General features: G+C 54.4%; 2 protein-coding genes across 10 annotated transcripts in view; one reads left to right on the top strand and one right to left on the bottom strand.

Annotated features, from left to right (window-relative positions):
* Positions 1–14,870, top strand: part of BCORL1 (BCL6 corepressor like 1) — a 70,796-nt gene extending 55,926 nt beyond the window's left edge. For all 4 annotated transcript variants that reach the window (XM_062183749.1, XM_062183747.1, XM_062183748.1 and 1 more), the window contains 3 exons: positions 8,300–8,377; positions 9,243–9,396; positions 12,732–14,870. In XM_062183749.1, coding sequence (XP_062039733.1) covers positions 8,300–8,377; positions 9,243–9,396; positions 12,732–13,014 — 515 coding nt within the window. In that variant the 3' untranslated portion in view covers positions 13,015–14,870. The remainder of the gene's footprint in view (positions 1–8,299; positions 8,378–9,242; positions 9,397–12,731) is intronic.
* A 4,561-nt stretch (positions 14,871–19,431) lies between these two features.
* ELF4 (E74 like ETS transcription factor 4) overlaps positions 19,432–22,876 on the bottom strand; it is a 37,366-nt gene continuing 33,921 nt past the window's right edge. For all 6 annotated transcript variants that reach the window (XM_062183431.1, XM_062183433.1, XM_062183432.1 and 3 more), the window contains 2 exons: positions 22,229–22,597; positions 19,432–21,586 (listed from right to left, as the gene is read on the bottom strand). In XM_062183431.1, coding sequence (XP_062039415.1) covers positions 20,782–21,586; positions 22,229–22,597 — 1,174 coding nt within the window. In that variant the 3' untranslated portion in view covers positions 19,432–20,781. The remainder of the gene's footprint in view (positions 21,587–22,228; positions 22,598–22,876) is intronic.

Here is a 22,876-nt window from a genome sequence, read left to right as displayed (position 1 = left end):
TTACCCACTATGCCACAGCACCAGCCCCAGAATTACAGAGAGAGAGAGGGAGAGAGAAGGAGTGAGCGTTCATCTGCTGCTTTGCTCCCCAAATGCCTGCAACAGCCAGAGCTGGGCCAGGCTGAGGCCAGGAAGCTGGAATTCTAAACGGGTCTCCCACTTGGGTGCAGGGGCCCAAGCACTTGGGCCATCTTCCACTGCTTTCCCAGGTGCATTAGCAGGGATGCAGCCTGTTTAGGGCCCTGGTAGCCCATAGAGACCCAGGTTACCGCCAGGTGTGTGGGATAGGCCTCCTTGTGGGACAGCAGCCCCATTAGTGGATCTGGTTGGGGGCAAAGTGTGATGTGAATGGGTGTCAATTACCCAGAAGTTACCACTTAGCATCTTGCTTTTGTTTTGCAATTTCTCTTTGATGGCAGTCAAAGTGGAACCCCTAGGGCCTTCCCAAAGCTTTCTTCCTTCCTGCCCTTGGCAGTGGGTGGCGTGGTGTTTCTTGTGCGTAGTGTTCCTTGTGCATTCCAGCATCTTCCTCCTTTCCATCCCTTTCCCTTTCTCCCTCACCTGCCTGTTCTGGAACAGTGTCTAGTGTTCAGGCCCGCGCTGAGGGCCACACGCCAGTGAGTGTTTTCTCCTTGGTGGCTGGCACCTGTGTGCAGTTAGATAGCTCTACTGAGCTGCGCAGTGGGGAGAGAGCAATGGAGGGAGGTCTAGCTCGGGTGACTAGACCTCGAAGTAGAGGAAGCCCACCTCCTAGTGACATTGTGATACCACAGCTTGGCCCTTTCCTGTCTCCGGTTTGCCTGAGCGGCAGAGCAGCTGGGAATTGGATCTCTGAGTACCCTCCAAGGTGATAGTGTTGTGGTACCTTCCTTCTTGGACTAGGGACAGTGGGCTTGTGGGTTTGCCCAAGACCATGCCTCCCTCTCCCCAGGCTCTGGCCCTAGGCAGTCCTGAACGCCCACCCCTGCCAGAGAGAGAGTTCTAGGCTCCCAACCAGGGACTCACTTGTTTATGGAACAAAGGTTAACTAGGTAGCTGGTAATGGGACAAAAGGAAAGGATCCACACTAAAAGTGCCGATAAAACGAAAAACCAGGTGGGAGAATCACCTTTAAACTAACCAGAGCTGGCGGTGGGGAGGGGACGATGGAGGGCTGCTGAGGGGGCCCTGACTTCTGCTCAGGCCTTGTGCAGTCTAGGCCTTAGGCCCGCCCAGCCAGTTCCAGCCCTTCCTGGGTGCGCACAGGAGGGTGGCCCTTTCCCTTCCCCCCACTGCAGCTCTGGGTCCCCAGGACCCTGTCACTGAGGGGCGGACCAGATCTGAGACGTCCATTCCGTGCTCTGCCCTGGGCAGTGATAATTGTTGTTCCCTCTGGCTAGCTGAGCTGTCACTGTGAGCTCAGGGCTCAGGGCTCAGAGCGAGCCACCCTTAGCGGCCTCCTCTCCCATACCTCGCACACGTGTACTCTTCTCTTAGGCGCATGTGCATGTTGTCTGAATGCACTGTGTTCCTAGGCAAGTCTGGCACGCACGACCATCCAGAGCGTCTCAGGACGATAAAGGGCCCACAGGCTCTGACTGTGATCAAGTGGCCTAGTTCAGGGGCCTCTTGGGGCTCTTCAGGGCATCTCAGTGGGTCTTAGGGCTGTCTAGGTCCAGAGAATGCTATCTCTGACCACTTTAGTAAGCAGATGAGCGCTTTCCTTCCTCACTCTCTTCTCTCAGACCTCAAAAGAATTTGAATGTTGAAACCATCTTGGGTGCTTAAAAAAATTAGAAATGACCACATTTTTTTCTCTTTGGTCAACTCAACCCAACTAATAGCCAGCCCCTTTTTATAGTTGTTTATTTATTTATTGGAAAGGCAGAGCGATGGAGAGTGGGGAGGGTGGGAGAGAGAGTGAGGGAGAAGGAGAAGGAGAGACAGAGAAAGATCTTTCTTCTGTTGGTTCACTCCCCAAAGCCAGGAGCGCAGAACTCCTTGCAGGTCTCCCACTTGAGTGGCAGGAACCCAAGTACTTGGGCCATCACCTGTTGCCTCCCAGGCACATTAGTAGGAAGCTGAATCAGAAGTGAGGTAGCCAGGACTTGAACCAGCCTCCAACATAGAATGCTGGTATCCTGCCCCTTTAGCTAGTTTTTTGGTACCTCCTTAAACTAACTCAAATGCCAGTCTCTGTGGCAGAATTCAAAGTAGACTTACCTTAATGCCAGCACTTCCTAACCGGTTCATCCTGAGCCCCTTCATTCGAATTTCTCATTTTATGGGTATGGAGCTGGCTTAATAATGGGGATCAGGGCCCAATGGAATGTGATAAACTGGGCTGTCTCTTTGCCGTGCAAAGCCGGGCTCTGCCTGGCTATTAGGGAAAATTCTAGCAAGCCAGGCTAGGCCCTTGGTCTAATAGCACAGGGAAGTAGGCACTGGAAGGAGTCAGTAGGCTCCTGGGAAGGGGGACTTGGGCCCATAGGTTGTCTGTGAGGAATTAAAGGACAACACTCCTGGGCTTTATAAAAACTGAGGTGAAATTCACCAAACATAACCGTTTTAAAGTGAGCAATTCAGTAGTACTCAGTGCATTCATAACATTGTGCCACCATCATCAGGAGCTACCTTGATGCCTCAGATTGAGTCTTTCTCTCTTTTTTCCATCCAGGTATGCTTCCCCACCAAATTTCCAGGTACTGCTGGAAAGAACAGGTGTAGTTAACCACAGAGAATGTGTGAGGGTGGAGGTTGAAGAATGTTTCCTTCCTACCCCACCTCCCTAGCCCCTATGCCTGGGTATGTTTGCAGGGACCTCTGGGTTGTTTTTGTTTTAAAACCTGGCCTATCTGGCTGAGACGCTTCCCGGACTTGTTTTTCATCCCCAAGCATTTGCCTGGGCCAGTCTTCATCCTCCGCTACTGAACATACCGCTGGGCAGAAAACAAAGGCAAATCCCTGTAGGGTGCAAAAAGCTCCATTTTGTGCAAACAAAAAAGGGGAGCCGGAGCATCAAGGTTGTATCTCCTCTTGTAGCTTCTCTCACCTCGCACAAGGCTCCTGTTCTAGAAAAGTCGGAAGAGGGTTTGATTCCCAAAGTACACCAGAGAACACTGTGATTTACAGGTTTACCGTAGTGAATCCTTTTTCTTTATTCATTTGAAAGGCAGAGTTACAGAGAGAGAGAGAGAGAGAGAGAGAGAGAGAGAGAGAGAGAGAGAGATCTTCCATCCACTGGTTCACTCCCCGAATAGCCACAACAGCTGGAGCTGGGTCGATCCAAAGTCAGGAGCCAGGAGCTTCATCCTGGTCTCCCACATGAGTGCAGGGACTTGGGCCATCTTCTGCTGCTTTCCCAGGACATCAGCAGGGACCTGAATAGGAAGTGGAGCAGCTGAAACTTGAATCAGTGCCCATATGGGATGCTGGTATCACAGGCAGCGGCTTCACCCACTGTGCCACGATGCCGGCCCTATAGTGAATCCTTTTGTGAAATGGAAGATTCTGGTAAACATCTGGGTTGTACATGTGCATTTTCTTAACTATGGGTGGGCTTCAGGTGGGGCCCATTTTGTTCAGGATTGCGAGGGATGTATAGGCACTGCTTCATTTGTCTGTTGGTTCGTATAGTGAGTGCCTATTAGATTCTGCCTTTTCTACCCTGCTCTTGGGCTTGGAGCACCAAGAGGCTAAGGCCTCTCCCCTGGGCCAAATTACAGGCATGCATGTGATGATTTACCTCTGACCCTTCCGAAGAAAAGAACAGTATGCAAGCTAGCCCAAGGAAAACACTTGTTTTTGCTCCTCTGTTGGAAAGAATGTAGGGGTTGGGGGCAGTTGCTGGGGTTGGAATGAGGCGTCAGAGGAAATATCAGGGCTGCTTTGGCTACACTGATGAAAGGGTTAGCGATTTACCACCTGAGGTCACTGAGTCACAGCCTCTTGTTTTTCCTGCCAGAGACCTCTGCCATATGACCCCATATTGAAGAGCACTTGTTTTTTTGTTTCTCTCTCCTTTCATGTCCCTCAGCTGGTGACTTGGTTGCAGGAGCTGGGGAGGGCTATATTGGGACCCTGCGAAATAGAGAAGCTGCTGGTCAGGCACTCACGTGGAGGTTAGAGATTGTTCTTATCAGTGAGGCCAGGAGGGTACTTTTTGCAAGTACGTTGAGGTGAGACAAAATGACTATTTAAAAGTAAACAATCCTGGGACAGTAGTTAAATCGCTACTTAGGACACCCCCATCCTGTATTGCAGTGCCTGGTTCCAGTCCCAACCGCCCTGCTTTCCATCCAGCTTCCTACTGATACACAGCCTGGAGGCAGTGAATGATGGCATAAATACTTGAGTTCCTTGCTACCTAGATGGGAGACCCAATTGAAGTTCCTGACTCCTGGCTTCGGCCTGGCCCAGCCCTGGCTACTGCAGGCATTTGGGGGATGAACCAGTGGATGACAGATTTCTCTGTCTCTGTCTCTGTCTTTGTCTCTCTACCTTTCAAATAAAATACAAATAAACAAATCAATTAAAAAAGGCCAATTCAGTGGCATTCAGTGCAGTCACTACTTTGTACAACTGTCTGCACTCTAAGTTTCGATCACCCCAACAGGAAAGCACATAGCCATTAAGAAGTTGCTTCCTGGGCCCCCTGGCGGCCCTGGCTGCATGCTGTCTCTATGGACTGACCTGTCCTAGACGTCTTCAGCGGGATCACAACAGTGCAGAATGGGGCCTTTCGTGTCTGGCTTCTTTCACAGAGTCTTACTGCGTTTTCCAAGTCTATCCATGTGTTAGCAGGTTTCTGTACTATCTTCCTTTGAATACTATTCCATTGTATAGCTGTGCCTCCCAGTTGGCTGATCCAGTCACCTATTGGTGGACCTTTGGGCTGCGTCTACTTTTTGGCTATTGTCTGTTGTGAGTAGAGCTGCTGCTGTGAGCATGCCTGTGCAAGTCTTTTGTTTTCTCGGTTTTCCGTTTTTCCTGAGTATGTTCCTACAGGCAGAATTGCTGGGCCTAGGGTCCCAGCTCAGGAAAAGGAGAAGAGAAAAGGAGTGAAAGTTGTGCCTGGGGTTGGGGGCAAGGGGGAGGAAGAATCCAGGAAAAGGAAGGTGACACATCATCCTGATCGGGTGTGCACCTCAATGAAGGAAGTGAATGGATCTTGGCGCTCTTGTGTGCGGCTCGTGCGCTTGTTCAGACTTCAGCATCTTGGCTCATGTCGGGTAACTTTGGGCTGTCACGGAAAGGCAAATTCACCTGCAAGTGACAAAGATTCGCAGCCCATGCAGAGAGCTAGAAGAATGTGCTGGGGCTCCACAGGCAGTTCCTAGAGAGAAGCCCCAGGAATGCCATGAGCTAGGGCTGCTCTGATGGAATCCTCGTGTGACCTCTTGTTGAGGGGAGGTGCCAGCGGCTGTCACTCAGATGCATGTGTTCCCGACCTGAGGTTAAAGCAAGCACTTTATAGTCTCACTCATCCCTCCCTCACTCCCCCTGCCCTCTTGGTCCTCTCCTCCTCCCTCCCTCTACCTCCCCCTCCATCCCCATATATTTATTAGGCTCTTACTATGTGCCGGTCACTGGCTCATGTTTGGGGGAGACCGTGGCGAACGGGTGGAACTTCCACTCTCATTCCTGGGTCTTCCGACACCTAGTACGGGGCTCAGCCCAGAATAGACACATGCTTCTGGAAGGATCTCCTTCCAGCTCTTCAGCGGCACAGGGTGTAGAAGAGCACGCAAGCCAGCTGCGTGACCTCTGGGTTGTTGCCCGGCATGTACAAAAGATCTCATGTACGTGATGCAGGTTTCCGACGCCGCTCGTTTGCTCGTTACTTTGAAAGCTTCTCCCTGGCTGCATTCTCCTACTGGGTGAACCCTTTTATCTCCTGGAAGGTAGCTAAACATCAGATTCTTCCGGGTGCTCACAACAGCTAAGAGGTGTTCTCCTTGATAGGATGACCCCAAGGGAGGTGCATGGGGTCAGGTCGTAGTGGCGCTTTCCCTCGGGACACACGAGCTCTGCTCCTTTAAGAATGGCTGCCAACTTCTCCCTGGGATTTGGTTTTCAGCTACTCCCTCCCCCCTCACCTCCCCTGTGCCCTTTGGACTCTCTCCTGTCCTGTTGCCCAGGTGTCACTTGAGGGCAGGGGACAACCACACATGGAGCTAAGTCAGTTTTGTCAGCTAACGCTAGATGGCACAGTGGCAGCCACTGGGCCATGTGTTCACAGATGGCATAGGACAGTTGTCACGAAAGACCTGTGTTTTGTCCAGGTGGGACTGCGAGGTGGAGCAGTTCACAAGGTGATACCCAGCTAGGAAACAAGGAGGCTAAGGGTGGCTGACACCCGACTTCAGAGTAAGAAAGCAGAAGGCAGTTTTTACAATTTACTGTGCTGAAATGCTGAAATGTTAACATTTACTATTTTAACCACTTGATTTATTTTTAAAAATATATTTGAGAAGTAGAGAGACAGAGACAGAGCTCCCATCTGTTGGCTCACTCCCCAAATGGCCGCGATGGCCTGGGCTGGATCTCAATCCAGGTCTCCCACGTGCATGACAGGGACCCGATTACTTGAGCCATCACCGCTGCTTTTCAGGGTCTCCTTTTAACAGGAAGCTTGGGGCAGGAGCCAAAGGCAGGTTTTGAACCAAGACACTCTGTAAGGGATGCAGGTGTCTCAGTGAGTGTCTTTATTGCTAGGCCAAACACCTGTCCCTATGTTAGCCACTTGAGCGGGAGCAGCTGGGTGACAGTTTCTGCATTAACAATGCTGTGCCGCTTTCATCACTATCTTTTGTCATTCTGCAGGGAAACTCCTACCCCATTTATAGTCATTCCCCATGTCCCTCTCCCCGTAGCCCTTAGCCACCACTGATATGCTTTTTGTCTCTATGGGTTTGCGTCTTCCGGACATTTTATTTTTTATGAAGATGTATTTTTATTTGAAATGCAGAGTTACATAGAGCCAGACAGAAAGAGAGAGAGAGATCTTCCATCCTCTTCCTCTGGTTCACTCCTCAAGTGGCTACGACAGCTGGGGCTGTGCCAGGCCAAAGCCAGGAGCTCAGAGCTTCTTCCAGGTCTCCCACATGGGTGCAGGGGCCCAAGCACTTGGGCTATCTTCTGCTGCTTTTCCCAGGCACATTTGCAGGGAGCTGGATCAGAAGTGGAACAGCCAGGTCTCGAACCGGCACCCATATGGGATGTGGGTATTGCAGGGGCTTTACCTGCTATGCCACAATGCTGGGCCCTTCTGGACATTTTCTGTAAGGGAAATCCTACAGCATACGGCCTTTTGTGTCTGGCTTCTATCCCTTAGCCTCGATGCTATAACAAGTATCAGCACTTCATCCCTTTTTATGGCTGGGTAGTATTCTACTGTATGGATGTATCATGAACTGGGTACCTGTTTCTTCTGGGTGCTTAACCAGAAGTGGAATTGCCAAGCAGTGTGGCAATTCTACATTGAACTTTTTGGGGAAGTAAAGTGTCTTCCAAGTGGATGAACCATTCTCCATTCTCATCAGAAATGTCATCATTTTATTGTCTGTACCTTTTGGCTATTGTGAATAGACCTGCTGTGAACATCCATGCCCAAGTTTTGTTGGAATGCCTGTTTTCGGTTCTTTTTGAGTATATACTGGGGAGTGGAAGCAAAAGGTTTTTATGAGGATAAACCTGGCCCTTTCCCCCAGGCTTTGCAATGATGAAACTTATCTTAACTCTGAACAAGAGAGATTGTGACTGGGTATGTAAACATTGGGAGATCAGGGAAGAGGCTCGGATTCCGCCCGCACTGTATTCCCTTGGACTGCATTGCAGCAGGGGTCGCAAATCTGCATGCCTGCGGGCTGATGTGGCGCAGAGAGAAGAGCCTGGGTGGGGACTGGGGAATCAGCGCCTGCACATGTCACTGCTCCCTCCAGCCAACTGTTGACATGCAGGAATGCGGACACAGTGTTGCCACATCTGATTGGTGTTTTGTCTTTTTGTTTTCACAAAAAGTTGGAAATCTGGATTTTTGAGTGCAATCTCCCAATTTTAAAATGTTAGAAATGAATGAATAGGTTGCTTTTAACATAGTGGGCCAAACAGCAGGCAATTGGTGGGCTCCGTGGGACTTCTGGTTGCCGATTTGCAGTCTCTGGCTAGGAGCAAAAAGTTCTCTCTCTCTGGTCCCTCCTGGCTCCCCTTTGTGGGCCTTGCTTCCCCTCTCCCATTCTCACAGCCCTGCATGCATGGGGCTTGGGATTCCTCCCGCAGCCTACCCTCCTTGTCTCACTGCCTTCTCTTCTCTCAACAGATCACCTCTCAGATCTTCAGGGCCGGGCCGAGGGGGATCCTGGTGTCTCCTGGGATTTTTACAGCAGCTCCGTGTTGGGTAAGCTTTGAGGGGAGATTTTTCCCACCCTTATCTGAGGCCCAGAGATGCCAAATGTGGTTTGGGTTTCCCTAATTCTTAAAGACAGCAGTATCCCTGTGGAGGGATCCCTTACAGACCCTCTCAGCCCTAACTTTGACACTCCCAGACCCAGATGTCACTTGCCCAAGCCAGCAGATGCAGCACCAATTTGGACTAAGCCATCCCTTGTTACCCTTCTACCACTCCCCACCCTAGGCGCTTTGAAAATTCTCTCTCTTCCAAGGTCCCCCCTCTCTTGCTTTGTCTTGACCCTGCCAGAAGCTTCTATGGGCATTGTCACCTCTTCCTGATATGGTGGTGGTGGTCCAGCATTCATCCATTGTGCCGGGGGCTCCAAGAGTAAGGGAAAGCAGCCACCATCACCCCAGCCTGGGGGAAGCTGGATGCAGCAGGAGAGGGTTGGGATGGAATGTAACAGGCCACACCCAAACCCTTGGCTAGGGAAGGTGAGCCCTTTGAGACTCCCCCCCCCACCCTGCCCCAGGCTTCCAGAGCAGGGTGCAGGAGTCAGGTTGGGAGAAGTACAGCCAGAGGAGAGAAGGCATCATCTCCCCAACAGCTGAGCAGCTCACCTTGCTTTTGCCACTGCCAAATAGCATGATCTCTGGCTACAAAATCCTTTCTTCCAGGACTAGACCCTCCACGTGCCCTCGTGGGAATGTGAGCCAGGGGATCAGCAGATCTGGGCCCCAGCCGGGGGTCTGTGGCTTTGTTGTTTGTCTCCTAAGCACCCCTCTTCTCCCCAGCTCGATGTCCTTAGAGCCTTCTTGGCTTTCGTTTTGTGCGTGCAGCTAAACGCCAATTCCGTACATACTCTTTACAGAGAAAAAAGATGGGTTTGCGTGTGACCTCCTCCGTAATCCTCCTGGGAATGCTGAGCAAGAAGGAAATGATGGGGAAGAGGACGACTTCATGTTTGAACTCTCAGACAAGCCTCTTCTCCCTTGCTACAACCTCCAAGTGTCAGTATCCCGCGGGTAAGTGGCAGAGCCAGCACCAGGAGCCTGGCAACCCCTGGCCCGCCTCCCCGGGAAGGTGGGGCTCTCCAGGAGGAAGTGGAGCAGGGGAAAGGTGACACGTGGCAAAGGCTCGCCTGACTTTCTGGCCCAGATGTGGCCAGACTGGAGGCTTGGAGACTCTGAGTACATCGGCCGTTTGCATTTCCTGAGCCCCACGTCTGAGGCCCCCTCCCTGCCCCTGGGTGCAAGAGATAATCTGGGAGATGTTTGGGCTGATGAACTACTAGAATGTCTGGAGCATTTTTGTGGTTTCTAGGGGCAGCCAGACGGGATATTTGAAACTGAGATGCTTGGGAAGGCTGGGACATATGGTTGCCATAGCTGGGGGACCACGAGGGTCCTCAGGTGATCCACCACCTGCTTTCTTGGAGCCTGCATCGGCGAGCTGATGGCATAAGTGCTGTCAGCTCAGATTCCTGTGCGTATTTCAGTGGGGATCACCCATTTGCAGAGACCAGAAAATACCTGACGCTTGGTATCAAACTGAACCCGATTTGATCTTTGTGTGATGATTCAGAAGGCAGTTGGACAGCCAGCAGGTGTCTTTACGGACTGCAGATACCTTAGCCGTGAACTTTAAGGATAATTTTTCAGCAAATCCTATTTCATAAAGTAGTCAGCTACCACGCAGTGCAGCAGGATGGGGAGAGCGAGGTGGGCGATGGGTTAGCAATGGATCAAGGGAGTCCCTCTGCTTACCACACGATTAGACCACCGTTGGTTTGCGCGCCTCCCCCCACGGCCTGATAAGAATAAAATACCCTATATGATGACACCAGAGAGATCTGGTTTCAGGGGCTTCGGGCCCTTATTCTGGGCAGAAGCTGATCCCTGAGGGTGGGGCGGGGCCTCTGGCATATAGTATTGCACAGTTAATTAATTCCTCCCAAGTTCTCAGCACCTCCTTCTTTGAAAGAGGATCTTGGGCCCCAGGCAGTAAAAGGACCAGGGCAGTGTGCCTTTGAGGTGTGGACAGACCAGGGCCGACCCGGGAGTGCGAGTGACTCGGCGAGCCAGGTGGCAGCCGTGCCGGTAGTTGAGAGCTGGATACTGGCAAAGCTGGTTTTCTTGACACTGCGGCCTCCAGCGCTGGTTCTGAAGCTGCCGCCTCCTCAGCATCAGCGCACCTTGAACATGGCCGTCCTTTGGAGAAGTAAGGGGCTGGGGCTGGGGGGGCACGCGGGAAGCATGAGGACTCTGAGGCTGGCCAGGGTTCAGAAGTGCCTGCCGAGGTCATCAGAGCAAGACTGAATTCTGGTCACTGGTGCGAAGGTGCTGACGGTTTGGTTGCCCCATTCTTTGAAAACGATAGGCCATGCCACTCCCAGATCACGTGAGAGGACAGTGCTGGCCAGCCTTTGAAAGAAATGTTGTGCTTTAGGACTAGGTGGCACCGCAAAGAACACTGGATCCCATAAACCTGTCCTAAGCAGCTACAACGGGTCAAATCCTGAGGCCCAGAACCCAGCTCCGCCATCAGAGCCTCCCCCCACTCTAGTAGACTAGACAGACAAGTATATAAGTAACTCATATAAGATAAACGGTCCCAAACAGATTTTTAATTGTCAGAAACTCCCAGCATGGCCGGCGCCGTGGCTCACTAGGCTAATCCTCCGCCTGTGGCACCGGCACCCTGGGTTCTAGTCCCTGTTGGGGTGCCAGATTCTGTCCCGGTTGCTCCTCTTCCAGTCCAGCTCTCCGCTGTGGCCCGGGAAGGCAGTGGAGGATGGCCCTAGTGCTTGGGCCCTGCACCCGCATGGGAGACCAAGAGGAAACACCTGGCTCCTGGCTTCGGATCGGCGCAGCGCCGGCCGTAGTGGCCGTTGGGGGGTGAAACAACGGAAGGAAGACCTTTCTCTCTGTCTCTCTCTCACTTTCCAGCTCTGCCTGTCAAAAAAAAAAGGGGGGGGGACTCCCAGCCGTTCAAAAGGATGTCAAGAGAACAATCCAAGTTCCACTCCACCCCAGGCCCCCGTTCCCATGCTGTGGAGAGACCTGGGGTTGGAGTCACTTGCATCCTTTCAAAATTGGGCTCTGCTACAAGAAGTGTTTGATAGGGGCATGAGGCTGGGGCATGAGTGATCAGCTACGCCAGGAGATGGTTTCCCGGGGGATAATGACATTGGAGCAGAGCCAGCAGGAAGGATGGGGGGCATGGCATGGGCAAAGGCCCTGAGGCACGCAAGTTCAGAACCTTCAGAGAGCAGGGTGGTTCAGTTTCATAGGGCTGAAACTTGATGGGATGTGGGTAGAGTGTGGGGGTGGGGGGAGAGCTTGAGTGGGGATTGTGTGATCTTTGGAAGGTCTTGTATAATAAGATGCTAAAGATGTCAGAGTGTTTCGGTTCCTGAAGGTAGTGGTGATCTGTTGAAAACTGTTTAGGGAGACAGTGGAGGGTTCCGTTTTCTTGTTGGAAAAACGGAGGCTCCATTGAGGGTGGGGTGGAGGGGGTGCAAAAGAGTGACTCTTGGCGAAGGGAAGCCAGTTAGGAGGCTGATGCCATAGAGCCCCAGCCAGCAGTGGTGAAGATTGGAAGCCGGGCTGTGGAATGGCTGGGAGGGCAGGCCCTGTAACCTGGGACCCCTAGCCTGGGGCTGCCGCGTTTCTTCCTGGTTGAGTCAATGACCACGTTTGGCACATGCCCGGCCTCTGCAGCACCCCTCCCAGCTGTCCCCAGGCTGCCGCCCAGGCGGAGGCCGGCTCGCTGTAATGTGAGCCCCGGCCCTGCAGAAACGATGGTGCTGCCGCTGCCGCAGGAGAAAAAACTTGTCTAATGCATTCCAGAGCCAAGGAGAAATGCCTTTCGGATTACCCGCAGTTGAGGCCTTTCTCCACGGCTTCCCCTCTGCCGGGGGAAGATCTGGGCGAGTGTTAGGCAGAGGGAACAGAGCTGAGAAGGAAAGGGGAAAGCAGACAGATCGTCAGAGGGCGTGGGGCGAGGGAAGAACTGGTGCCAGCAGCTGGCGAAGCCCAGGTCAGAGGAGTGCCGGCTGAGAGCTTTAGGTTCTGGAAGGTTCATTCTTCTCTGCCTGCCTGCTCATGTCGCTGGACACTGGGCCGGGCGTTGGAGGGGACAGGGCGTTGGTGGAGGCAGGGAACATTGGCCTTAGCTACACCCAAGGAGCCTGCCGTCTAGTGGTAGGCGGGCCAGACGACCATGGGTTACCATGGCAGAAGGGTGAGCCAGGTTAGACGCCAGGGGTCGGGCCGGCCTTCGCCATCCCGCCCACTGCCGCTCAGCCCGAGCCACCGTCCCACCCCACAGTCGCTAACTCCTGTCTTGCCTTTCGCAGGCCCTGCAACTGGTTCCTCTTTACGGACGTCCTGAAGAGGCTGAAGCTCTCCTCAAGGATCTTTCAGGCCCGATTCCCGCACTTTGAAATCACCACCTTGCCCAAGGCTGAGTTCTTCAGGCAGGTGGCCTCCAGTCAGCTGCTGAGCCCCGCCGAGCGGCCCGCGGGCATGGACGACAGATCCCCCCCAGGCGCCTCGGAGACTGTGGAGCTGGTGCGCTATGAGCCAGACCTGCTCAGGCTCCTGGGCTCTGAGGTGGAATTCCAGTCTTGGAGCAGCTGACCAGGGAACCAGCCCCAGCCCTTTTCTTCTTTCTCCTCCCAAGTTCACCCTCCCCCCACCTCCCATGTCTTTCCCCCCACCGAGCACCAGACTGCAGAATGAGGCAATAATACGGACCAACAAGAAGCCGCCTTATTAATGCCAGCATTAGTGACTGGATCTGTTTGTTTGTTTTTGGGTTCCAATTAGTTCTCATCTCCCTGTCATTGTTGTTGTGGTTGGTGATGGGGGTGGAAAGTTGAACTCCGCGTCTGAGGACAGGAGGAGGTCCCGGGGATGGGGGTGGGGTGGGAGGTGGCGCCAGGGTCCTTTGGACTGGCCTCCTTGTGTGTGACGCGGGGCCTGAGGAGAAATGAGAAAAGCCCAAAATCTCTGAGCGCCCTCCCCTCCCCCCATCGCCCTGCGCTCTTCTGTCTTCCATAGTATTTATTTTATTAGTATTTAATTTGTATTGTTTCCTTGGTTTCTGATAAGTCTGTATCACTGTGACGATTTGAGACAACTTTGTTGTATTGAGGGATGTTCTTGACCTTTTCTTTCTCGATAAGCTCCGGGGCTGCTCCCTCCCTCTGACCCAAGTTAGTCCCAGGTCGGTCCCCCCCCCCGACCCCCTGCGGGGGTGACACGTGGTGGGGGGACTTCAGCTGGGTCTGATGCAGCTGGGGGTACATGCCGAGGCTTTGGTGCTCCCCTCTCCCCCCGGGTTCTCCTCCTGCTCACCCCTGTCCTTTGCAGCAGCCCGGCTGTCTCCCTGTGGCAGTGAGGAGCCTGGAGGGTGGGTCCGAGGGGTCCCAGTACCGCCGCCTCACTTTCTTCACTGCTCCCCTCAGAGTGCACAATGAGGGCTTCTTCCTGCACCCTTCCTGTGACCGCCCCCCCATACGGAGCCTCGCACCTCCCAGCCCTCTTGCCCCGTCTCTACCCCTTCCCACACCCCTGGTACCCCTTTCCCCTCTCTCCTCCCTCCTCTTTTCTCCCGCTTCCCCCAGATTCCCCCTGGCATCTGCACAGATGTGAGATCCAGGATCAGCTGTCTCCCAGGCAAGAGCCCAAGACTGGCATCCAGTCCGCGCCCCGCTCCTTCCCGGGGGCTGGGCTGAGCGGGTGGACCCCGCCAGGCTCTCCCGCTGGGCTCTGGGCCTCCAGTGCTGGGTTTATACGGGAGAGGGAGAGAGAAGAGCCAAGGATCCAGGATCACTTCCCTGCCCCCCCCCCCATGGCGTGGCGCTGTCTTTCCCGCTGTCGTCCTTATTTTTCTACCAATGGCTATTTTTCCGAACAATCCTTGTAGAGAGTTTGTACCATTCAAAGGCGGGAGGGCCTTGCAGTGGCTGGCCCTGGTTGGAGATGGTACAGTTTTATTGTACAGGTGCTAAAACAACAACAACAAAAGAAAACGGAAAAACAAAACAAAACAAAAAGACAAAAAAAGGAAAAAAAAAAAAGCCAGTTTGAGGATGGGACAATCTGTTCTCTGGAGGCTCCGAACCCATGCCGGAGCGTTGGTGGTTATTTTCTTTGTATTGTGTCTGTTCCCCAGGGGAAGTTCTGGGCCCCCCTCTGTAGGACTGCTCCCCACCCCCTCCATACTGCCCAGTTGGTTTTGAACAATTGTTTTCCCTTTAAAAAAAAAACAAAATATATATATATATATATATATATATAAAGTTGAGGGGTTTTGAATTTTAATTTTTGATTTTGTTGAGGTTGCCAGTATTGTGTGGTTTATGTTTTATGTTTGCCTTTACCTTTTTTTTTTCATTTTGCATTTGGGTGTGATTTCTGGCTGCCTGTTTTGTTTCATTTGAAGCAAATGGTTGTGGAGTCAAAAACACTTGCATACTGAAAAAACCTGTGTCAGGGCTTCTGTCTGCCGTCTCTCTTTTTGAAAAGCTCTTGCCCTGGTTGTGGCTCTGAAGAAGCTGGGGATGCCAATTCCCTAAACGGGGCCACCCAGGACCCTGTTCTGCAGTTCCGGGTCCCCGCGGTGGGGGGGAATGAAGGGAGGCAAGGTGGAGTGGCTAGCGAACATTTGGCTCCACTGGAGGGGAGGATCCTGGGGCTGGGCTGGTAGGGGAGATGGAGCATTTGACTCCCATTGCATTGGGGTGTGTGTGTGTGTGTGTGTGGTGTATGTGTATGTGTGTGCAAACATTCCCTGTCTGCCTTAGGAGCAGTAGAATTGGAGGGAGAGGCCCTCAGTTGTGGTGGCCTTGGAGAATCATTCTTAAGGAAACCACTTACCTCCCCTCCTGGTTGGCTTTTCAGACAGATTCTTGGGGCCTTTCACTGTGGCTCAAAGTGCCTGAAGAGTGCTGTGGGAGTAGACCAAGGGGCCTGAGCAGATCTATGTGCCTGGCCAGCGAGTTCAGCCAGCTGCAGAAGCCAATGCGGAGCCACGCGGTTTGCTCGAGCTTGGGAAGCGGCCCTGAGTGCGGGTCTTTGTGCCCATGTGCAGGGGCTTCATCGTGTTGGAGTCCCAGCATTAGTTTCCTCACGGCCATTCTGCCCGCTCTCTGATGCCAAGGCCCTTTTCCAATACCTGCCTTTCTCAGCTTCCCAAACTACCCCGTAGTGCTCCTGATGGTGATAGATGGATCCTGCTTGGCACCTGCAGTGCAGAAGTCAGCCGAGCAGAGGTCATCAAAGCCACGCGGCGAGAGTAAGGGTCCAACTAGACCCAGAATGCCAAGAGAGCCCAAAGCCACGGGCTGTGGGGTGGGAGTTTTGTTGCTTTCGAGTTGCACCTCACTTGGAGCCCCACTGCCATTGTGCCATGGATGCCGGTGGTGCGTGGGCTGTGAGTAAACCTAGTGAGGACCTTCAGTGGCCTCTTACTAGAATGATCTAAATCTTAGTGTGTAGGGGAGGGAGCTGGCTGGCAGTGGGTGACAAGTAAATCTTTCCAAGCCTCTATTGCTCCATCTGGCAAACAGGGCCCAAGTGAGCACCGCACGGCCCGAGAATCAGGCGGAGGATGAAGCATGGCTGTTGAGCCGATGTTATTGCCAAGGTCACAGGCGTGTGGCTGATGATGGTCTTACCAGGGCTGCACCTCTCCGGGGTAGAAACGCCCTGTTCAGGTCTCCAGAGATTGGACAGTGACGGCATCCCTATTTGATGTGGGGGAGAGTGGCAGAGAATTGGGCAGTGAACTCCTGCCCCTTTAACCCGGAAGCCCGTTGGATATTTTATTGTGTCCCGCCTTCGGTAAGAGGGGGGTGTGTGCACGCGTGCGTGTGTTAGGGATGGGGTCCACCCCAAGAGCATCCTGCTTAGCTGCTACCAGAGGCCTTAAGGGCTTGGCCCTGGGGGATCCCTCTGGCCAGTGGGGCTGGGGCTCCAGGTGTTCCCCCTGGAGCTCGGATTTCCATCCTGCCGTGAGCTGGCCAGTTTCAGCGTCAGGCCGCTGGGTGCGGACGCCCACCCTCTGGAGTCAGGGCCGTCCGCAGGGAAACGGGATTCACGGACGCCTCCATCACTCTCCGATTTCAAGGCAGAAGGCAGCGGCGCGTGAAAGTAGCTAAGGGCAGGCCGGGGTGGGGAATGGGCCAGCAGGGACGGCGCCCGGGGCCCAGGGCCCCGGGCTCACTCGCGTGGTCCGCGCTGCAGGCCTACTCCGCCGCGTGCTCACCTGCTGGTCCGCGCGGCTGGGGGAGGGGCCTCCGGGGGTGGAGCCAAAGCGCGACTGGCCAATCGGGAGAGGGCATTCAGTGACTTGGTAAATACCCCCTGGGAAGTGGAAGGGGGCAGGGAAAAGTTCGAAGTTCCCGAGTTACAGAGGGTGTCGGTGGTACCTGGAGCCACCAGGCACAGCTGGGGAAGGAGGGACATGGGTGAGGGATGGGACGAGGCTGGCCGCGCTCCTGGTCGCAGCCGCCTCTGTCCGGAGCGGCAGGCCCCGCCCCGGCCGCCTCTCCCTTCCCGGGCTCCGCGGGGCTTCCCGCGCGCACCCTCGCCGGCTCAACAGCGCCACCTACTGGAAGCCGGCGCTGCTACGTCCGGCGTACCAGGGCCGCGGCTCTGGGCGGCTGCGACCACCTGGAACCTGGTGGGCTCGCTCTCCCCAGCTGCAGTGGCTTTGAAGCCCGCGCAAGTGCCTCGTTTAAATGACGTGCTGGGGGTGCAGGAAGACTTGTGACCTTCAGAAAAATTTCTTGTCTCGCCGCACCCACCGGAGCTTACATTTCCATCACTCAGTACCACCCAGAGATGAGGAAATGGTGATGTAGCAGTTCGTGGAAGGACGCAGTGTGCCAACGAGCAGGAGTTGAGGAGTCCTTGTGGCCCCTGATGGCAGCGAGGCACAACGGGAAGCAGCCCTGGGCTCCTTATGCTCCCTGTTGTCTCGGGGATGACTATAGAGACGGGCAAAGGAGGTAGCTGCCGGCAGTGAAAAAGCTAGGAGAGCTCCCTGGTTGCTCCATCTCCGCTTGCCCGCCATGGGATAGTGCAGAGGGCCCTGTAATTAGAATCTGGATTTGTTTGTATTTTCAAGATACATTTATTGAGCACCTGCTGTGTGCCAGGCACTGCGCTAGGCTCTGGGGATACACTAGTGGCTAACACACAGCCCGTCCTTGAGGAGCTCATATCACGAAGGAATTACCCTCGAGGCAGGGCTCAACTGTTGACTCTTGAATGATTGCAAAAGCAGACTTGTTGCTGCAGGACCCTGGTAAAGATGTGCCTGTCCCCGGAGGTGCCCCCTCTGGCCCACTCCCATACCTACGTCAGCACAGGTGATAGCTGTTCAGATTAGCTACTTTACCACTTTGATTAGGAAAGAATCTGGACATGGAAGCTTCTTGAGGAGCACAAGTCTTGCGTGCTAAGGTGGGGGGATGAGAGTGAGGGGACCGTGAGGGCTCTGAGCCCAGGAACACTGCCCTAGGCAGTGGAGCACCTGTGCCGGGGAGGTCAGAGGTCACCTGCCTCAAAGTTTGGTGCCCAACTCCCACCAGCCCAAGCAGTAGCTGTGCACTGACACTACCTGCTCCATCATGTGCCCTGTTCTAGGGTGCTGCAGTCCCCATGCCTACAGAGGTGATACACTAACTAGAGGGACTAAGCACAGGTCACTAAACGTTTAAGTAACTTTGTGCTTATAATCAAGACGTCACAGGCTGTTTAGGCTCACTCCAAGAGTTGAAATAACTCACTGAACAATAGGCTGGCATGGGGAGGTAGCTTCCACAAGTTGAGTCTTGAAGCATGGACGGTGCAGTGGGTTTGAGCAAGGTACAAAGAACATTCTAGTTGGCCAGAGCCAAGTACAGTGAGTGCAGAGGTATGGAACATGGCGTGCTCAGTGACCAGCAGGGCCATCGGTTTGGAACAGCATGGTGGGAGTGAGTAAGTCAGGCGAGCCCCAAAGGGGAGGGCCTTGATGGTAGGCCGAGGACTTGGGCTTTGTCTGAAGGCAGAGTTGATGCTAACCTTAAATACTTCTGGAGCTACTGCCCAGAGCCCTAAGGGCTTGCCCAGCCCCAACACCCCTGCACTACCTCATGACCTGAACAAGTAGAGGGTTAATGCCAGACAGCATATTTTGAGCCTCACCCCTACCTGTAGGCCTGCAGTCACTAGCAGCTTTTTCACCAAGGAGGGACAGAATTGGTGTCCTGGCAGATAGGATGGGTAAGAGCTTACACTGGGGGCCCGTGCCGTGGCTGAGCAAGGGGGAAGCTATGGCTAGTTTGGGCCAGGCTGGAGGCTCTGGAAATGGGGACTTTTCGAGATGTTGCCAAGCGTATTGGACTTGGGGACATGGTGTGTGTGTGGGGGGTGGTGGGAGGAGAACAGACACAAGTAAAGTGAAGGTAGCCATCAAATAGCTCTGGAATTTCAAGCCTAGGCTTGGACAATGCTGGCATCATTAACAGAACTAGGCAAGTCACGATGGCCTTTTGTTTTCTTGGAAAGGTTTTTTTTGTGTGTGTGTGTGAAGAATTTAAAAAATCTATTGTGGGCGGAGGGGCTATCTTTAAGGAGCCCGACAGGTATCCAGGTGGACATGTCCAGCCGATCACTGGACAGGCGAGACAGGAGCTTGGCAGGAGAGTAGAGCCTAGGGCTGCAGAGTTCACATGTATCCCAAAAAGCCTGAGCTGTTAAGAACCCCTTGGGAAACCCCCACACTGGAAGTGGTCAATGAGGAGCCCATTTAGGCATGGACAAAGGGTAATGTGGGAAGTGGGGAGCGAGCCCAGCTAGTGGGGGCTCTTCACAGAGGCCGAGGACCATGAAGACGAGTTTTGATTTCCCCCTGGGACTCTTGAGCACCTTCTGAGGCTAAGTATCCATGGAGTTGGGGGAGGGGCAGGCCCACCCCTAACCCGCGCAGTGCCTTTGTGCAGTATATTTTTCAAGACCCTTTCTGGAGATGCTTACTTGGAATGATCAGGAAATTGTCATCAGAAATTCATTTTATTAGAAAAAGGCACTTTAATGCCAACTGCTGAAAACGTGTAGTAAGTGCACCTGCACAACCACATATGCTTCCCTCCCCGGAGAAGGAGAGGGCAGAAGAGGGTGGGGGAGAATGATACTTGGCTTGACAGCCACCGGGGTGGGGGGAAGGAACAGCCAGGGGAGGTAGTTAGGTCAGGTGGATGGTTTTGTACCAAGGACATAGCAACGGTCCTGAGGCACTGATTCACATTCACCAAATTCACTGGAGCATAGTTGTCTGGGAGGCAGACATTCCTCGGCCTCGCCCCTAAACGTGGCAGGAAAGTGGCAAGCCAATTCAAAGAAGGAAGATGAAGGGCAACGGGCCACCTAAGAAGGTCTACTCTAGCCAGCACGGGAGCAGGTGGCAAACCTCCCGGGCGAGCAGCAGGGACTAGGCCTAAGTGAGGTCACCGCCTGGCTAGCCCTAGTGGCGTCTGACAGGTGGAAAAGATCAGCCCTGACCAGGGACTGGCTGGCTGGGTCTGATTCTGGAGGGGCACTCGGGGGTGACCAAGGCTGCACCTGCCGGGCCGGTGACAGTGGTGGGCCGTGAGGCAAAGACACAGAGTGCCTCGGTCTGGCCTGTGCAGTGGGTTCCTAAGGCTAAGCTGTCTTCCTCCCTAGGTGGTTTCATCTCACTCAGCCCTACCACTCCCTAGGAGTGCATCCTCCCCGGGGCACACAGCCTGAGGCTCCCTTTATCCTGGACCAGCTCTGTGACAGCCGTCATCCAGCGCATAGTCTCAGGGTGCCTGCATCTTGGCTTACTTAAAGTAAATTTGAGAATGCTTTCCCTTAACAAACAAGTCCCCATCTCTGTGGCTGGCCCACGGAGGGACACACAGCACACACCCACACACACCCCTGAAGCCAAGAGCTCACGGCTATGCCCCTGTCCTCTCCCCCAAAAAACTAAGATACAAACCCACAAGTTAAGTGCACACAAAAACATCCAGAGCGATTCACATATGGGGTGAATTCCCTGCATAGGGAATACAGACGAGAGATGCAGCCAGGCGGAAGGGCTCCCTGACCACAAGCTCCCTGGAGCAGGGTTGTTTTTTTTTTTCCTACCATCACTAAGGCAGCCCATTTTCCTGTCAAGAACATACCCCCTAGTGATCTTGAATGCCATGGTCTGACGCCAGGGATGTTCCAACTGGGCACAGCTTGGCCACGGGGATAACCAGGCAGGGCTAGGGGGCTGGGGGCCGGGTGGATTGAATCCTACTGAAATGTAAGGGCAGGTGTGCTACTAAAGTCAGCCCATCCCACAGCACTGCTGGGCCACGCCTCTCCTGACCCCTCGCTTTATATGTCACGGGACTCCATCTTAATGAGGGAGGTGGGGTTGAATGGCGAGAAGGGGACCGGAGTTGGGGATCTGGTCAGCAGGTTCCCAGATGCGGTCACACTAGGCTCAGCCATAAAGACGGACCCTGAGCCTGAGGAGAGCTCAAGTTCAGCCACCGGGGTCAGCCCAACAGAGGGGCGGCTGGGAGGAGAGAAAGTCTGGCTCCCCAGAAGGCTTGGATTGTGGGAAGCCCTTGAGCCCGCCTGGGTTGGAAGTGGCTGAAGATGAGCTTGATCTCTCAGGAGCTCCCTCAGGGTCTCTTCTGGGACCAGCAGCCCCTCCATGGGGGCCCCGGTCACCGCGCCCTGCACGTATGAGGAGGACCTCAGCGGCCCGTCCTTGACCCCGGGGACTGCTGTGGCACCGGAAGTCCTGATGAAGGCAGCGATGACAGTCCCGGGGGGCTGGGGGCTGGGCCCTGCTGAACTAGCACCTGAGGCCGAGGGGGGTGCCAGGTTGGCGGGACGGTTGGCCCCGGCCAGGAGCTGGGGGAGCCCGCTGAGAATCAGCGGCGTCCCCGGTGCCGCCACCTGGTTCTCCTGGAAAGTGGCATTCAGGGGGAAAGAGGCCTGCAGAGTGAAGGTGTCCTTGAACGTGGAGGCAGGAGGAACGCTCTGGAGGACGAGCTGAGTGGAGGCAGTAGTACTGGCAGGAGGCCCATTGCTCAGCACTGTGGTCAGCGGGATGGTTTGCAGGGTCAAGGCCGAGGCCGACCCCACAGGGGCCACTCCTAGGTGGATGTTGCTTGGCACTGAAGAAGAACTGAGAAGAAACAGAAAACGGAGTCGCGTCAGGTGGAGGGCACGCGGGGAGCAGAGCTGCCCATGTTTGCTTTTTAGCGTTCGGTGAGTACTTAGCATTGCAAGGTGCATGTGGCATGGCATCAGATTCACCGAAACAGTGCACAGATTAGATAAGAAGAATCTCGGGGGGCCAGCGCTGTGGCATAGCAGGTAAAGCCACCGCCTGCAGTGCTGGCATCTCATATGGGCGCTGGTTCGAGTCCTGGCTGCTCCACTTCTGATCCCGCTCTCTGCCATGGCCTGGGAAAGCAGTAGAAGATGGTCCAAGTCCTTGAGCCCTTGCACCTGCGTGGGAGACCCGGAGGAAGCTCCTGGCTCCTGGCTTTTGATCGGTGCAGCTCCAGCCATTATGGCCAATTTGGGAGTGAACCAGCTGATGGAAGACCTCTCTCTCCTCCTCTGTGTAACTCTGACTTTCATAGAAATAATAAAATAAATCATAAGAAAAGGAAGAAGAACCTGAGACCTAGAGACGCCAGCACACACTGCTAGGAAGCCCTCGAGTGGAGACTCATGTTCCACCCTACCCCCGTCTCCTGCCTCCCGAGAAGTCCCCAAGAGACGCGCGGCAGCAGGCCTGCACTGGCCTTGGCGCTCTCACCTGCTGGCTATGGTGAGCTTGGCCTGGTTCTCCGGCACAGACACGAGGAGGGTGGAGGTAGTGGGGATCTCTTCACCGACAGACAGTCCGAGTTCCAGGCTCGCAGACGGCTGCAGGCCAACATGCTGAATCTTCGGCTTCTCCCAAGAAGAAGTGGCCTTGCCGTGGGGGGCGGCCCTGGCTGAGACCCTGGAGCTGACCCGGCGGGCCGTGCTGGCGGAGGACGCCGAGGCCTGAGGGGGCGCTGCTGCGGCCTCACTCCTCTCTTCCTCGTCCTCAATCACCACCAGATCCTTGGGCATCTCCTTAAACTGGTACACCAGCCTCTGCCCTTCCACTTTGGCCAGGATGCCTCTCTGGTAGTAATATCTGAGCACCAGGAGCAGGGAGAGGGGGTTCAGCTGCCAGGGCCTGAGTCACGGGGCGGGAGGGGGGGTGAGGGATGCGGGGGGGGGGGGCTTTCCTCTCTGTCTTGCCCACCCTCTGCCCTCCAGGACAGGGCCAGCCTGGGGTTGAGGCTGGCTGGGTAGAAGGTAGATAAACCGCTTCTTAGGGACAGGGTCCCACACTTTTCTTCCACTAAAGACACAGGAGCGATGAGGACAGAGGTACAAGAGGAAGAGGGGGCTGTTCCTCTAGGGGGGCGGG

The sequence above is a fragment of the Lepus europaeus genome, chromosome X (assembly GCF_033115175.1).
Source record: "Lepus europaeus isolate LE1 chromosome X, mLepTim1.pri, whole genome shotgun sequence".
In the NCBI taxonomy this organism is placed as follows: domain Eukaryota; kingdom Metazoa; phylum Chordata; class Mammalia; order Lagomorpha; family Leporidae; genus Lepus; species Lepus europaeus.
This window is presented reverse-complemented; position numbering and strand designations above follow the sequence as displayed.